The sequence below is a fragment of the Mangifera indica genome, chromosome 18 (assembly GCF_011075055.1).
Source record: "Mangifera indica cultivar Alphonso chromosome 18, CATAS_Mindica_2.1, whole genome shotgun sequence".
Classification (NCBI taxonomy): domain Eukaryota; kingdom Viridiplantae; phylum Streptophyta; class Magnoliopsida; order Sapindales; family Anacardiaceae; genus Mangifera; species Mangifera indica.
In genome coordinates this window covers 9970637-9987592 of record NC_058154.1, presented here as the reverse complement: position 1 = coordinate 9987592, position 16956 = coordinate 9970637, and the positions used below count along the sequence as shown (strand labels likewise).

The following is a 16956-nucleotide window of genomic DNA, read 5'->3' as shown; positions in this document are numbered from 1 at the left end:
GATTCTATTAAAAAGTTTAGAATCAGCCGAAGTCGGCACTTAGTTAACCGACCAACCGAAACCAAATTGCCTCTTGCACTTCTCTCTCTCTCTCTTTTTTTTTTCATTTTTCTTATCATTATTTTTTAGGCCATATAAAGGATATCGGGGCTGTTGCTTCCTTTAATTTGATTGGTACAAGATTTTTCATTCTTTTAGACCTTTAATTCATCATAATTGCATTATTTTGTGCTAAATGTGGAAGAGCAATCCTATATGTATACATTTTAGTATATAATTTAGATGTATAGATGATGCATTATTATGTGATTCGATGTTATTTTATTTTTAATTTAAAATAATTTAATTATAAGATAATTATCATTTATATATCTAATTTGCATACAAAAAAATATACATACATAATTTTATTGAATGTGGAATTTGTTCTTGTAAATAGTTTGATTATATTTCCCATTTGAATTATTACCGAAAGGTTGGGAAAGGTTCTTTGTCAAAAATAAATAAAATGGCCAATTCTTATAGGCCAAAAGACTTATTCCCACCCAAGCTTTAGTCCATTAACAAAGTTTCACCTGTTAATTTGGAAAAATCTAAATACTCACCTATCGTCCAGTTCTTTTAGTATATTTTGTTAGTTTAATTACAAATTACAAATTTACTATTTTAAAATATATGTATAGATGCACATGGAAAACCAAAATTGGATGAAGGAGTGTATTATTCAAAAAACTGACTTTTTTTCTTGTCCTAAGATTTCATATTATTCATATTTTCCCTCTTGTAGCCGCACCCACAGTTTTGACATGTTTATACTTTCATCCTTGTCTACCATGATTTTCACAACCAACTCCGGTGAACTTTTCCGTTTATCTTCTATCGACAAAGAAAACCAAGGAATAACAACTCAATCTTGCCGACAAAGAAAACCAATGTTGTCGACGAATAACTGAGGAACTGAATTGATGTTCTTGTGTGTGATTTAAAAAAAGGATGGTTGGATCAAGATGTGGAAGAGGGAAGGAACCAAGCCGACGTGATGAGTGTCAATGACCTTCCTCCTTTGTTGTGACAAGCAAAGGAGAGCATTGACTCTCGCAAAAAAAAAAAAAAAGTGAGAGGGGTGGATCTCTCGCTTGTTTTCGATAGAAACTTCAATAAAGGGGCCATAAATATCATGGGGGGAAGGGAAGGGAGGGGGGGGGGGGGGGGGGGGGGGGGGGGAATGCTAACAAGATAGAAATTACACTATCAGATTGGGAAAATGATTATTAGAAAGAGAAAATGTAATTAGATGTTTCAAAGTTAATAAGTGAAATTTTGTCAATGAATTAAACCTCAAGTTTTTTGGCCATTCCGATGAAAACAATAATAGGAATTTTGGAACATAACTTCTTTTCATAAATTTTCAACAAAATTGTTGTTCCATTGATTTTTTTTTTTTAAATCGGGAAAAATGAGAATATAAGAAATAATTTAATGGTTGTACATAGAAAATTGGTTGTAAATTAAAGAGTTATTAAATTATAGTTGGGTGCAAATAGCCCCACTCAATGTAGCCAGGCTGGTTTTCTATTTATTCGGGTGAGTTCCATTGATATGAAGTAAATTATACTTCACATTGGCTCTCAAATCTTGATTAATTTATTTCTTAACCATACAATTTAATCGGAATGTGAAGTAATTTGCATGGGTCAAACATTTTTGTCTTCCTACCAACTCATCTTCAAAGATTCGTTAATTCAAAGGATCATAACTTACTACTTTCCATGATGTCAGTAGAGGCAGACAACGACGCCAAAAATAAAAAATAAAAAACCCTTTGCCATCTGTGAAATGGATGGTGCGATGTGATTTTAAGGTTTAATGGAGACTGACCCATAAGAGCAGATTAGTTTTGTTTCTCATCAGAGAAGACAAGTTTCAAAGTTTATCTGTTTTTGCGACGATCCAATATAAAAGGGCTTCTTCATGTTCTCTGTGTCACTACTTTGCCATCTTTCTAACCTTATTAAGTCTTTTAAACTGCTATATCCATGGCTAATTTATCAAAAGCTGTAGTGTTTTTAGCTTCCTTTATGTTACTGGTGCTTGTAGTGAGCTCAGAGGCAAAAATTTCTCGTGGTATCCCAGCAGCCTCAGCACAAAAGATTGATAGCAAACTTATCCTAAGGAAATTTGGATATCATGTATCAAAACTCCATGGGAGGAGGTTGATGCTTGGTAATGAAACCCAGAGATTTTCTCCAGGAGGCCCAGATCCTCAGCATCACTCTTTACCCCCCGCATTTTCCTAGAGAGCAATGTTATGTATACCCACTTTAAGTACATAGATAGATACACATTTATGTGTCATTGTGTAATTGAGTGTTACTTTTTCATTAATTCAAAATGTGTATTCATTTATGTACTCAAAATAGTACGCGCATATAGTTTTATTGTTTCCTAGAATATCCCATAAAATTGTGGATGTTAATATGAACATACAATAAACCAGGAGAATTACTATATTTTGTTATTCTATTATGTAGTTAGCTGTATGATCTAAGCTCATTGATCTTACTTTATTTATCCTTTCTTGTTTAAATTCTGTTATGTTTTATTTTTTTCCTCACTTTCTGTTGTATATGTTGTTGTTGAGAATAAATGCAGGTCTTGCTAGTTTAAAGCTGCAGTGGTTTAATGAAAATGGTCTTTTTGGCCCCTGCTATTTTTCATGTGTTGTTGCATCAAAAGAAATATGGCTTAAAAAAAATTAAACTCATTTATAGATCAATTAAAGAACACCAAAATATTCCTGTGATGCTGATATATATGACTAAAACTTTTGCGTGAAGTTCCAATTGTTTCATTTTTTTTTCATGTTCCTTGTCACTCTCTCTTAGAGGTGTTAAATAGGTCAAGCTGGTCGCGGCGTGGCACGACATGACTTTTTTGGCTTGGGCCACTTAGGCTTGGCATGGAAAACCCTGGACCGTGCTAGGCTGTGGGCTGAGCAAATCGTGAGGTAAGGCCTGCGTGTCAGGCCAGACAGAAGAAGAAGCTGAAAAGATATCATGCAACAATCAATATCATGCTGAACCAGAAATAAAGGACAATGAAGAAAGTAGAATCGACGATGAACATATAGGTGAATTGCTGAGTTTAGACCTAAACAAGAATGACCCGCAATCAAAACCTGCAAGCGGCAGAGGCAAGATCTTTTGATGCAACTTCTGCTTGAGGAAGTTTTACAGTTCACAAGCGTTGGGTGGTCATGAGAATGCACACAAAAGAGAAAGAGGAGCTTTTAAAAGGTTCCATTATTCACACAGAATGATGATGACATCTATAGGTTTTCCTTCTTATTCTCTTCCTGTTAGATCATTGAGTGTTCAAACTCATTCACTTGTCTACAAACCCAACAGAGAAGACTCCTGTATGGTTGCAAAATTTGCTCAAGGCAGCACAGGGTTTGGATTTGGGACAACATGGCCACCCTTTGCACTTGAAGAGGCAACCGATAGTATTTGGCCTGGAAGTTTTCGTGTTCATAATTCGCCAAATGTTTCATCCGAATTGTGTAAACTCAATTTAAGTCTTCGGTTATGATAATTTGTTATACTATTTGTACGTGGGGTTAGTTTTTCCACTAAAGTAATACTTTAATATGTAAACAAATTGATCTCAAGAGTTAATTTGAATGGTTAAGTGAAATAACTCTTTCGTGAAAGATTAAAGTTTGATAACTATGTTTGTTCATATAAAAAATCTAGACCGGTCAACTTGTGTACTAATTTCATTATAACATATTATTTATATATTAATTTGTATACTTAAAAGTGTGTTGCTTCTTAAAAAAATAAGTGACTTTATTGTCTATGTAAATCACTAATTCCCACCCTAGGTTTAGCAAAACTAAGTTTCTGTTTACCAAATTCTTTAACTACAAAATTTCACCCAAAAGCTAATCCGTTAATAACCATATTATGCCTAACTATTTCAAAATTTAAAATTTATCATATTATCCTTGATAGGATTGCTAATAATCTAATTAGATTCCACAATCAAAATTGCACCAAGAAAGTTGCTTTGGCTAGATTGCACCGACCTAACACACCTATCTAGATGTGATTTTGTTAGAATCTCACCAAGTCAAGAGAGATTTTGAAACTCGAGTTGCACTAAGCCTAGTGAGAATTTGATGAGGGAATCACACTTGCTTGGAGCAATTATAATAAAATCGCACTGAAAAGGTATAATCTCACTTAATGCAATTTCGATTAGATCATTTTTTTTTTTTTGTGCCATTCTATGATTTTGATCAAAGATTTTTTTAAATTTTTTATTTTCAAATTTTTGGAAGAGGAAATGACATTTATACCGTTCGATCATTAGTTTTTTCTTATATAATTAGGTTATGGATGAAAATTTTTAGGTTAGAAATTCAGTGGGTAGAAAATATGGTATTGCTAAACCTGGAATATGCAGATGGGAACATGGTTTGCGACTGTTTATTCTTTTCCCATTTAATTGGCAGTCATTTCAGGGTGATAAAGAATGAGATAAACTTTGTCGAGTAGCTCATGAATTGAACATAAAAAAGGTGAAAAGGGCATTAGTGTGAAACAGCAATGGAGTTTTGTATTTTAATGGATGACCATCGACAACAGACAGAGCTACAGAGAAATTAGATTAGTGGACCTAAAATGGATTCTATTAAAAAGTTTAGAATCAGCCGAAGTCGGCACTTAGTTAACCGACCAACCGAAACCAAATTGCCTCTTGCACTTCTCTCTCTCTCTCTCTTTTTTTTTTTTCATTTTTCTTATCATTATTTTTTAGGCCATATAAAGGATATCGGGGCTGTTGCTTCCTTTAATTTGATTGGAACAAGATTTTTCAATCTTTTAGACCTTTAATTTATTGTAATTGCTTTATTTTGTGTTAAATGTGGAAGAACAATCTTATATATACACATTGTAGTATACAATTTGAATATTTAGATGATGCATTATCATGTGATTTGATATTATTTTATTTTTAATTTAAAATAATGTAATAACAAGATAATTATTATTTATATATCTAATTTGTGGACAAAAAAATACACATACATAGTTTTATTGAATGTGGAATTTGTTCTTGTAAATAGTTTGATTATATTTCCCATTTGAGTTATTACCGAAAGGTTGGGAAAGGTTCATTGTCAAAAATAAATAAAATGGCCAATTCTTATACGCCAAAAGAGTTATTCCCACCTAAGCTTTAGCCAATTAACAAAGTTTTGCCTGTTAATTTGGGAAAATCAAAATACTCACCTACCGTCCAATTCTTTTAGTATCTTTTGTTAGTTTAATTGCAAATTACTAATTTACTATTTAAAAATATATGGATAGATGCACATGGAAAACCAAAATTGGATGAAGGAGTGTATTATTCAAAAAACTAACTTTTTTTCTTGTCCTAAGATTTCATATTATTCAGATTTTCCCTCTTGTAGCCGCACCCACAGTTTTGAAATGTTTACACTTTCATCCTTGTCTACCATGATTTTCACAACCAACTCTGGCGAATTTCTCCGTTCATCTTTGATCGACGAAGAAAACTAAGGAACAACAACTCAATCTTGCTGATGAAGAAAACCAACGTTGTTGACAAATAACTGAGGAACTGAATTGACGTTCTTGCGTGTGATTTAACAAAAGGATGGTTGGATCAAGATACGGAAGAGGGAGGGAACCAAGCCGACGTGATGAGTGTCAATGACCTTCCTCCTTCGTTGTGACAAGCAAAGGAGAGCATCGACTCTCGCAAAAAAAAATAAATAAATAAGTGAGAGGGCTGAATCTCTTGCTTGTTTTCGACAAAAACTTCAATAAGGGGCCATGAATATCATGGGGGGGGGGGGGGGGGGGGGGGGAGGGGTGGGGGTTAGAAATTACACTATCAAATCAAGAAAATGATTATTAGAAAAAAAGAATACAATTAGATGTTTTAAAGTTAATGGGTAAAATTTTGTTAATGAATTAAACCTCACGTTTTTTGGCCATTCCTATAAAAAAGATAATAGGAATTTTAGAACATAACTTCTTTTCATAAATTTTCAACAAAATTGTTGTTCCATTGATTTTTTTTTTTTAATCGGGAAAAATGAGAATATATGAAATAATTTAATGGTTGTACATAGACAATTGGTTGTAAATTAAAGAGTTATTAAATTATAGTTGGGTGCAAATAGCCCCACTCAATGTAGCCAGGCTGGTTTTCTATTTATTCGGGTGAGTTCCATTGATATGAAGTAAATTATACTTCACATTGGCCCTCAAATCTTGATTAATTTATTTCTTAACCATACAATTTAATCGGAATGTGAAGTAATTTGCATGGGTCAAACATTTTTGTCTTCCTACCAACTCATCTTCAAAGATTCGTTAATTCAAAGGATCATAACTTACTACTTCCCATGATGCCAGTAGAGGCAGACAACGACGCCAAAAATAAAAAATAAAAAACCCTTTGCCATCCGTGAAATGGATGGTGCGATGTGATTTTAAGGTTTAATGGAGACTGACCCATAAAAGCAGATTAGTTTTGTTTCTCATCAGAGAAGACAAGTCTCAAAGTTTATCTGTTTTTGCGACGATCCAATATAAAAGGGCTTCTTCATTTCTCTATGTCACTACTTTGCCATCTTTCTAACCTTATTAAGTCTTTTAAACTGCGATATCCATGGCTGATTTATCAAAAGCTGTAGTGTTTTTAGCTTCCTTTATGTTACTGGTGCTTGTAGTGAGCTCAGAGGCAAAAATTTCTCATGGTATCCCAGCAGCCTCAGCACAAAAGATTGATAGCAAACTTATCCTAAGGAAATTTGGATATCATGTATCAAAACTCCATGGGAGGAGGTTGATGCTTGGTTATGAAACCCAGAGAGTTTCTCCAGGAGGCCCAGATCCTCAGCATCACTCTTTACCCCCCGCATTTTCCTAGAGAGCAATGTTATGTATACCCACTTTAAGTACATAAATGGATACACATTTATGTGTCATTGTGTAATTGAGTGTTATTTTTTCATTAATTCAAAATATGTATTCATTTATATACTCAACATAGTACGCGCATATAGTTTTATTGTTTCCTAGAATATCCCATAAAATTGTGGATGTTAATATGAACATACAATAAACCAGGAGAATTACTATATTTTGTTATTCTATTATGTAGTTAGCTGTATGATCTAAGCTCATTGATCTTACTTTATTTATCCTTTCTTGTTTAAATTCTGTTATGTTTTATTTTTTCCTCACTTTCTGTTGTATATGTTGTTGTTGAGAATAAATGCAGGTCTTGCTAGTTTAAAGCTGCAGTGGTTTAATGAAAGATGGTCTTTTTGGCCCCTGCTATTTTTCATGTGTTGTTGCATCAAAAGAAATATGGCTTAAAAAAAAATTAAACTCATTTATAGATCAACTAAAGATCACCAACTATATATTCCTGATATTCCTGTGATGCTGATATATATATGACTAAAACTTTTGCGTGAAGTTCCAATTGCTTTCATTTTTTTTTCATGTTCCTTGTCACTCTCTCTTAGAGGTGTTAAATAGGTCAAGCTGGTCGCGGCGTGGCAAGACATGACTTTTTTGGCTTGGCCCACTTAGGCTTGGCATGGAAAAACCTGGACCGTGCTAGGCTGTGGGCTGAGCAAATAGTGAGGTAAGGCCTGCGTGTCAGGCCAGACAGAAGAAGAAGCTGAAAAGATATCATGCAACAATCAATATCATGCTGACCCAGAAACAAAGGACAATGAAGAAATTAGAATCGACGATGAACATATAGGTGAATTGCTGAGTTTAGACCTAAACAAGAATGACCCGCAATCAAAACCTGCAAGCGGCAGAGGCAAGATCTTTTGATGCAACTTCTGCTTGAGGAAGTTTTACAGTTCACAAGCGTTGGGTGGTTATGAGAATGCACACAAAAGAGAAAGAGGAGCTTTTAAAAGCTTCCATTATTCCCACAGAATGATGATGACATCTATAGGTTTTCCTTCTTATTCTCTTCCTGTTAGATCATTGAGTGTTCAAACTCATTCAGTTGTCCACAAACCCAACAGAGAAGACTCTTGTATGGTTGCAAAATTTGCTCAAGGCAGCACAGGGTTTGGATTTGGGACAACATGGCCACCCTTTGCACTTGAAGAGGCAACCGATAGTATTTGGCCTGGAAGTTGTCGTGTTCATAATTCGCCAAATGTTTCATCCGAATTGTGTAAACTCAATTTAAGTCTTCGGTTATGAGAATTTGTTATACTATTTGTACGTGGGGTTAGTTTTTCTCTTCTTTTAACTTGTTTCTTCCGTTGCTATCAATGTGATGTAAATGCCAGCAATGAAATAAAGATACTAATTTTAGGTGATTGGGATGATTAAAAAATCTTCTATTTCTTGTTGCTCTACTGTTTGTACTTGGAGCTCTCCCTTCTAGTAAGTTTGGGAGGGGAGGAACCATTGTAATGTTGAGTGCTGAATGGGAGTTGGTTGAGAATTGGAGACTAAAGAGTCTCACATCAAATAAAAATAATATAAGTGAGTAGTATATAAGTGGTGTAGATTGAACTAAATAAAAGTCAATTGATTTTGTGTAATATGAATTTTAATCTCTATACTTATAGGCCAATATATTTTTATATGGTATCAGAACCCAACATATTTCTATATGGTATCAAAGCTCAAAACCAAACGAGTGGTCCTAAAGAATCTCATATTAAATAAAAATAATATAAGTAAGTGATATATAAGTGTGCTAGATTGAACTTTAATATAAACCAATTAGTTTTTGCTAGTTACATGGATTGTATGCATGAATTATTATTATTGATTGAGATCATAGGTCAAAAAGACTGGCTATAAGAATCACTTGAGTTTAACTAGAGAGAAGCCACCTAGGACATTTTCAAGTTCTACTTGAGAAATTAGAAATTTAAGGTGTATATTAATGTGTTTAGGCTAGAGGTGTCCACATGCCGGGCCTTTGAGCCCGGCTGGCCCATAGGATGAATAAGGCCTGTGACTCGACCTATTAATTTTAATAAAAAAATTAATTTTTAATATCATAATTATTAATGAATTATTCATTTATTTTAATATTATATGAACAGGATTAGGCTAGGTTGGCCAACAGGCTTTGTGTCTAGGCCCATGGGTCTGGTTCGGTATTCTACCGTATCAGATCGGGACATTTTCCAGGGCTTTGGGCCAGGCTAGGCAGCATAGGGAAAATTGAATTTAAGGAAGATGGTCTGTTACTCAAAAGTTATACCACTAGGATTTCTATTTACAATTTGGCAGTGAAAACATGTATGTGACAATTGTCTTCTCTAAGTCTATGTACAATCCTCAATTTATAAAATAAGAGGACTGAGTTACAAATATAATTACAAATTTAGAGTATCAAAATCATTGCACAATGAATTTAGACATATTAAATTGCTATGGAAGGTGGATGGTTGTGCTTCAAATTTAATAAAAAGTGATCCTTATCCGTGGTGACAGAGGGTGCAAAAGGTATAATAAGTAAATCACGAGAAATTGTTGTTAACTTATAAGAGTTCCGTTTTCTACTCTCTGGACTAAAGGTTGGTCACTTTCATTATGCCATTGACTTTCGTGTAAGCATGTGGCTAGCTAGTGGAGTTAGTTGCCCTTAGGGTAGATTCAAATCGAGTTTATTCAAACTCTAACTTAAACAAGCTTAAAACAAGCTAGTCATAAGCAAGCTCGAGTGAGTTTTAACTCAAGCTTGCTTGTCAAAGTTTATGAGTTAAAATTTTTTATACAAAACGACTTTATTTTAACCAATATGTATTAAAACAACATCATTTTAATAACAAATTAATCAAAAATTTAAACTCAAAATGAGCTAAGTCAAACTTGAGTCAAGTTCCAGCTCAAGTGTAACAAGCTCGATTAGCTCGAGCTCTATTATATGTAAGTCGAGCCAAGCTTGAGCTCGAACTCGGCTCGAATTGATTCCAACACTAGCGGCCTTATAGTGTTGTTTTGGTGGGTATGGCCAAGGTTTTTAAAACCAGACCGATGATGAATCCGATTCTCTCACTAAGTTGTGGTTCAACTTATTCTCAAATTATTATGAATTTTTTAAATGATAATAACTATTTAACACATTTTTTAAATATAAATCATATCATTATAAGCAGCTTTGTACAATTATCAATAACAATAAAGTGTATTTACTTATTTGAAACATAGATTTCTATTTAGAAAAATAAAAAAAAACTCAAAAGGAGAAAAAACAATTTTAAATATATTAATTAAACAATTCATACCCGATTACATAAATAAAGAAAAGAATTAATATACAAATTTATTATAAATATTGGATATAAATTTATATTTGAATGATAATATATCATTATGTAATTGAATATTATTTTATTTTTAATTTAAAATTATTCAATTATACCATGATATTTCACTGTTTTATGTAAAAGTTTATATATATAATTTTAGGCAAATACATTCATATATATAAGACAAAATTGATAATAGGAAAAAATTGTGAAAAATATTAAAAAAACAAATGCAAGATTCAAGAGAGAGATGATTGGGCATTAATCACACGAGGCTCGAGATAATTATTGCCTTCAGTCTACTGTTGGAATATGAGAAAACTAAAAATATGTAAAAGTGAGGTAAACTCAATTCAATTCGTTTGATCAGTTCATCTAGTCCATTGAGTTTAACCAAATTGCAAAACAATTCACTAATTTATGATAACCGAGTTGGGTGTAGACTGGTTTCTGGTTATCTTAATTGAATCAATCAATCCGATCTGATTTAAAAACAATAGATATAATTGAGAAGTTCGAGTCAATGTACTCTTTACTTTAGATTTTCTATCTCCACTTTTATTATTAAAAAATTAATAATATAATTTCTGTTTTGTTATAATTTTATTTTTATATATTAATTTGTTAAGTGAAAAATATCCTTTTTTTAATTAATATGATAAATCACATGAAAGTTATTTTAAAAGAATTATATCAAGATTATTTAAATAAAATAATATTAAAATATTTTTTAATTATATCTAATTAAATATAATAATTATTTATATTTATCAATTATTTTTATACATAATAATAATTTATACTTAATAATTTTTTAAATAATCTATTTTTTTTGATAATATTATATTTTTATAATAAAATATTACCTGACCCTTGGTGTGGTGCCTTAAGCTAATTTGACTGATGTAGGAATGGAAAAAATATTATTGAATGAGCACTAAAGTTGTCATAAAGTTTAATATTACAAGTGGGATGGACAGATTGAGCTCTATAAAAGGCAACTCACTCTTGCTCTCAAATACTACGCTTCACATCATACTCCAGCTTCTGACTTCAGAGACAGCTAGCTTCGGTAAAAAAATGGCCTTTAGCTTCAGGTTTTTGTTATGCCTCTTCTTGCTTTCGGACATCATTTTAATCTCTCAAACTCGCCCTCTTGATAGCGATGCGACATTTTTGAAGAGCCTGGAAGAAGTTTCCAGGACGAGTTTGCAGAAACAGAAGATCATCGAAAGGCATTTTGAGTCCAAACGATATTTGAACGATAGGGGTCGTGTGTTGATGGAGAAGGCCATGGAAATGTTCAAAGAAAGTGTAAAAAGACAAGAGCTTCTCGGCAGGTTTTTTGATTCCAAGAGAGTGAGTCCTGGAGGCCCTGATCCTCATCACCATTAATAACTTCTTCAAGTGATGTTAACAAAAATCCTGTAAAACTTGTTCTGGTTTTGCATCGTCTTTAAATAATACAAAGAAGCCACTAACACTTATGTGGTACTCCATAATTGAAATATTGTCGTATTCTCGTCCAATAAAATTGAGCGTTTACATTTTTGGTATTAATATTATAAAATTTGAAGAGTGATAAATGATTTTTATATATAAAAGGCTCTTCTTGTGAATTTAACTCACTAAAACAAATTATATATTCAATGTGTACGTATGTAATTAAAAAATCAATAAAATTATATATACATATTTTTAGAATATAATTTAGATATATAAATAATATATTATAATATAATTAAATGATTTTGAATTAAAAATATGTATATATAACATTCCTCTTTAAAGAAATATACAAAATTAGGTCATTGAGTCAAGCCTTGTTTAAAAGAAGTTTCAGTTATCACCTTAAAACATTTAATGCACTTTCATTGTATGTAAATTATAATTTCCCACCCAAGGTTTGGCAAACTAATTCCATTGATTAAATTCTTAAACTATGAATTCCCTAAAAGCTAATCCGTTAATGATTATATTACGCTTAACTATTTAAGATTTTAAATTTACCATATTACTTGTGATCTGATCGCTAAAAACTGTTGAACTAAGTGACTTTTTATGTCTCATATCTATTAATTTAATCTTTTTATATTTTATCAAAGGCTATAAATAAAGACCTTGATTTTAATTCAAAATCATCCCTAAGATAGTTGTAATCAAATACAATTGTATTGAGAGAATCCTATTATTAGGGATCTCTAATAATTTATTTTTCCTTTTATAACTATTCTTTGGAGATAGTGAAAGTAGTCAGCGGCATCGAAGACGTAGGTATATTTACCGAATCTCGTAAATTCTTGTGTTCTCTTTCTTTTATTTTTCTGTATTTTATTTTCTGCTTTAATTATTTATTATATTCAATAGTATAGAAGTTGTGTCTTATATTTTCGCTGCATAACAAAAACCTAACAAAAACCTATTCATATTCTATGAGCAAAATTGCACCGAAAAAGTTGATTTGGCTTGATCACATTAGTCAAACACATCTACCTAGGTGCAATTTCGCTAGAATCTCACCAAGTCAAGTAGAGTCTTTGACACTAGAGTCGCACAAAGTCAGGTGAGATTTTGACGTAATAATTCCCATAGAATCATATCGTGAAGGTGAAATCACATTTATTTGTTGTCATTTTCGACTAGATGATACATTTTTCGTACTATTCAAGGATTCTGGCCAAAGATTTTTTTTTTTGAAATGACATTTATGGCATTTGACAATTACTTTTTTTCCCAATATAATTAGGTTTTGGGTGCACATTTTTAGTATAGAAATTCAGTGGGTAGAAAACTATGCTATTGCTGAACCTATAAAATGCAGATGACATGGTTTAGAATTGTTCTTTTTTCTTTTTTTTTTCCCATTTCAACTAGCAGTCTTTTGAGTGTTATAAAGAACGAGAAAACTTTGTCGAGTAGCTCATGAATTGAACATAAAAAAGGAAGAAAAGGGCATTAGCGTGAAACAGCAATGGAGCTCTGTATTTTAGTGATGATCATCATCAGCAGAGCCACAGAGAAATTAGATCAGTGGAGCGCTTAAGTGGATTATATTAAAAGGTTTAGAATCAGCCGAAGTCGGCACTTAGACAACCGACCGACCGACCGACCGAAACCATATTGCCTCTTGCACTTTTCTCTTTTTTTTTTTTTTTCACTTTTCTTATTATTATTTTATAGGCCATATAAAGGATATCGAGGCTGTTGCTTTCTTTAATTTGATTGGTACAAAGGTTTTTCAATATCTTCTAGACCTAAAATTTATCATAATTTTGTGGTAAATGTGAAAAAACAATGTTATATGTATTCACTTTTAGTACACAATTTAAGTATATAGATAATATATTATTATGTGATTAAGTATTACAATTTGTTCTTGTAAATAATTTGATTATATTTCCCATTTCAATTATTACAAAAAGGTTGGCGAAGGTTCTTTGTCAAAAATAAATAAAATGGCCAATTCTTATAGGTCAAATGACTTATTCTTACATAAGGTTTAGTCAATTAACAAAATCTCATCTGTTAACTTTAAAAAATTCAAATATTCACTTATTATCTAATTTTTTTAGTATTTTCTGTTGATTTAATTGCAAATTATTTATTTATTATTTTTAATAAATATGTATAGACACATGTGGAAAACCAAAATTTGATGAAAAAATGTATTATTTAGAAAACTAACATTTTTCCCCTTATTCTATGGTTTCATATTATTCATATTTTTCATCTTATAACCACCCTAGAAAGTTTTGAAATGTTTACACTTTCACCCCTGTCTTCCACCATTTTCACAGCCAACTCCAGCAAATTTCTCCCTTAATCTCTGATGGAAAAAAACCAAGGAACAACAGCTCAATCTTACCAATGAAGAAAACTGACGTTGCCTACAAATAACTGAGGAATTAAGATGACGTTCTTCTGCGTGATTCCAAAAAAGGATGATTGGATTGAGATACAACAGACAAAAGGAATCATGCTGACGTGACCAGCGTTGATGACCTTCTTCTTTAACCGTGATGAGAGAAGGAGAGCATTGACTCTTGCCGAAAAAAAGAGTGAGAGGGGTAGATCTCTCACTTGTTTACGATCGAAACTTCAATAGAGGGGCCAAAAATATCACCGAAGAGGGAGAGGGTGTTGGAGGATGGATTCACACAGTTGGACAGGGAAGAACAGTTATCTAAAAGAGAATACAATTTTTAGGGTGTGACTATAATTTTCAATGGGGCCTTTTGTATTGAGTTAAAGAAAAGAAACTCTAACAAAAGGAAAAATGTGAGTTTTCAAAATTATGTTGGAGGAGGGGGGAGAAGTGAGTTTTTAAAATCAAGTTGAAAAAATGGTAAATTTTGTTTTTTAATATTATTGAGTATAATGTCAATTACACCCTTATTACTAATGAATTTTACTAATAATAACAGTTAACGAGTGAGTATTTGAATTTTTCAAAATTAACAGTTGAAACCTTGTTAATGAACTAAACCTTAGGTGGGAATAAGTCTTTTGGTTGTTCCTATAAAAACGAAGATTGGAATTTTAGAACAAAACTATTTTCATAAATTTTCAACACAATTGTTGTTCCATCGTTTATTGGGAAAATGTTAATATATGAAATAATTTAATGTTTGTACATAGAAATTTGGTTGTAAATTAAAGAGTTATTAAATTATAACAGGATGCAAATAGTCCCACTCAATGTAGCTAGGCTGGTTTTCTATTTATTCGGGTAAGTTCCATTGATATGAAGTAAATTATACTTCACATTGGCTCTCAAATCTTGATTAATTTATTTCTTAACCATACAATTTAATCGGAATGTGAAGTAATTTGCATGGGTAAAGCATTTTTGTTATCCTACTAACTCATCTTCAAAGATTCATTAATTCAACGGATCTTAATTGATTACTTTCCGTGATGCGAGTAGAAGAAAACTCTTTTATGGGGTAACTTGAATAGCAAATGATGTGGAATTTTCAAATGAGGGGGTTTGGGTTTCTCCACACTTATAGGCGTAATATATATTCCGATATGGTATTTAAGTATGAGTTAAACAAGAGGTCTAATAGCTTAAAGTATTCCTGAATATAAGCAACAATGCACCTGTCTAAAAATAGACTTAGTCAAGCGGCGGGCCTAACACCCTATGGCGGTTGCATTTGAGAGAGGGTGTTGAAAACTAAATTCCACATTTAATAAATTCAAAATAAGTGAGTGGTATATAAATGTAGGAGATTGAACCTTAACACAAACTAATTAGTTTTATGTAATATGAGTTTTGATCTTCATACTTATAGGCTCAATATATGATTTTCATACTTACAAGCCCAATACATATTCTGATTCAAAACTCGTTGATGATAGACGCTACCAAAAAAACTACATTGTAGCTTTCAACTATAAATTTATGATTTTAACTGGGGAAAATGGTCGTTAAAAGTATATTTTCTATTGTTAAAAAGTTTTAACAATCTAAAAAATTTTATCATCAACTATTATTGTAGTTTTTCTTGTTAAAAGTATTAACAATCGGAGTTGAAGAATTTTTTCCCTTATTAAAGCTTTTTTTTTTTTTGTAGTGATATCAAAATTAAACTCCGGACTTACTTAATACAGTGATTATAGGGTTAGTTACTAGACTTAAAGTGTCATCAATTTAGGTGATTGATTCAGCCACAAAAAGGCATTCTAATTTAAGTGAAGTTTTCTTTAAAAAAATATATAGTAGAGGCTTTAGACGATATTAGTGACATGGGGAAGAGGCCAAAGCAACGGATTATAAAGCCTACCAGATTTATCATAAATTGAGAAATAGAATCGTGTGAGAAAACTTATGTTTTGTTAAAAAGTCTGGTAACTTGTTGTGTTACAATTTTTACTATTAGTTTTGGTTTATTGAATAAAGCATGAATGGGAAGTACGGGTGTTTAAACCCAGTTTGACAATTTTTCAAATTAAACTGAATTTTCGATTTGAAGAAAATCATAATCTAAAACTGAATCACTTTAAAGATTAATTGATTTTGAATCAAACTGAAAATACAAATTAACCGAACCAAACTTTTGATTAACCGAATTTCAAAATATTTTTCTATTTTATCATTTTATCTAATTTTTTAAAAATTTGTTCAATATTTTATTTTTTTTATAAATTTGTTCAGTTCGGTTAATCAATTTTAAAAAATTAATAAATTAGTAACCAATCAAAACATCAGCTTTTTCATATTTTTGAATTAGTGTCCAAATAAGATTTTCAAATAACCTATTTTTCTGTTCGATTTTTGGTTCAGTTTAATTACTTGATATTTTTGAACACCATATTGGGAAGAGAGGGAGGAGGTCATAGAGGATAATTTCAAAAATTCCTGTCCTCTTTTTCTCTGCTCTTCCATTTCTCATCCCCATTTTTATTTCTTTTTTCCCTTTCTAATTCTAAGTCTTTCTCTTGAGAGTCTAACAATTGGTGCTTTCATCGTCATTGATGGCGTCTATGCGTTCGAAGTCATCCGTGGAGGGAAAGTGGACGAGCAAGAACAACTGTTGCTGATGAATTCAGATTTGAAAAATCTCAGCCTTCATCTCCGAATCAAAGTGTGCTAGTGG

The 16956-nt window shown here is 31.8% G+C and overlaps 1 protein-coding gene across 1 annotated transcript; it reads left to right on the top strand.

Annotated features, from left to right (window-relative positions):
- Positions 1–11434: 11434 nt before the first annotated feature.
- Positions 11435–11749, top strand: LOC123201692 (CLAVATA3/ESR (CLE)-related protein 3-like). The gene has a single exon (XM_044617268.1). The coding sequence runs from the start codon at positions 11435–11437 to the stop codon at positions 11747–11749; it is 315 nt and encodes a 104-aa protein (XP_044473203.1).
- Positions 11750–16956: the final 5207 nt, after the last annotated feature.

Bases quoted from the DNA above. Each gene is read 5' to 3' on its own strand.
- LOC123201692 (XM_044617268.1), top strand. From the start codon at position 11,435: ATGGCCTTTAGCTTCAGGTTTTTGTTATGCCTCTTCTTGCTTTCGGAC.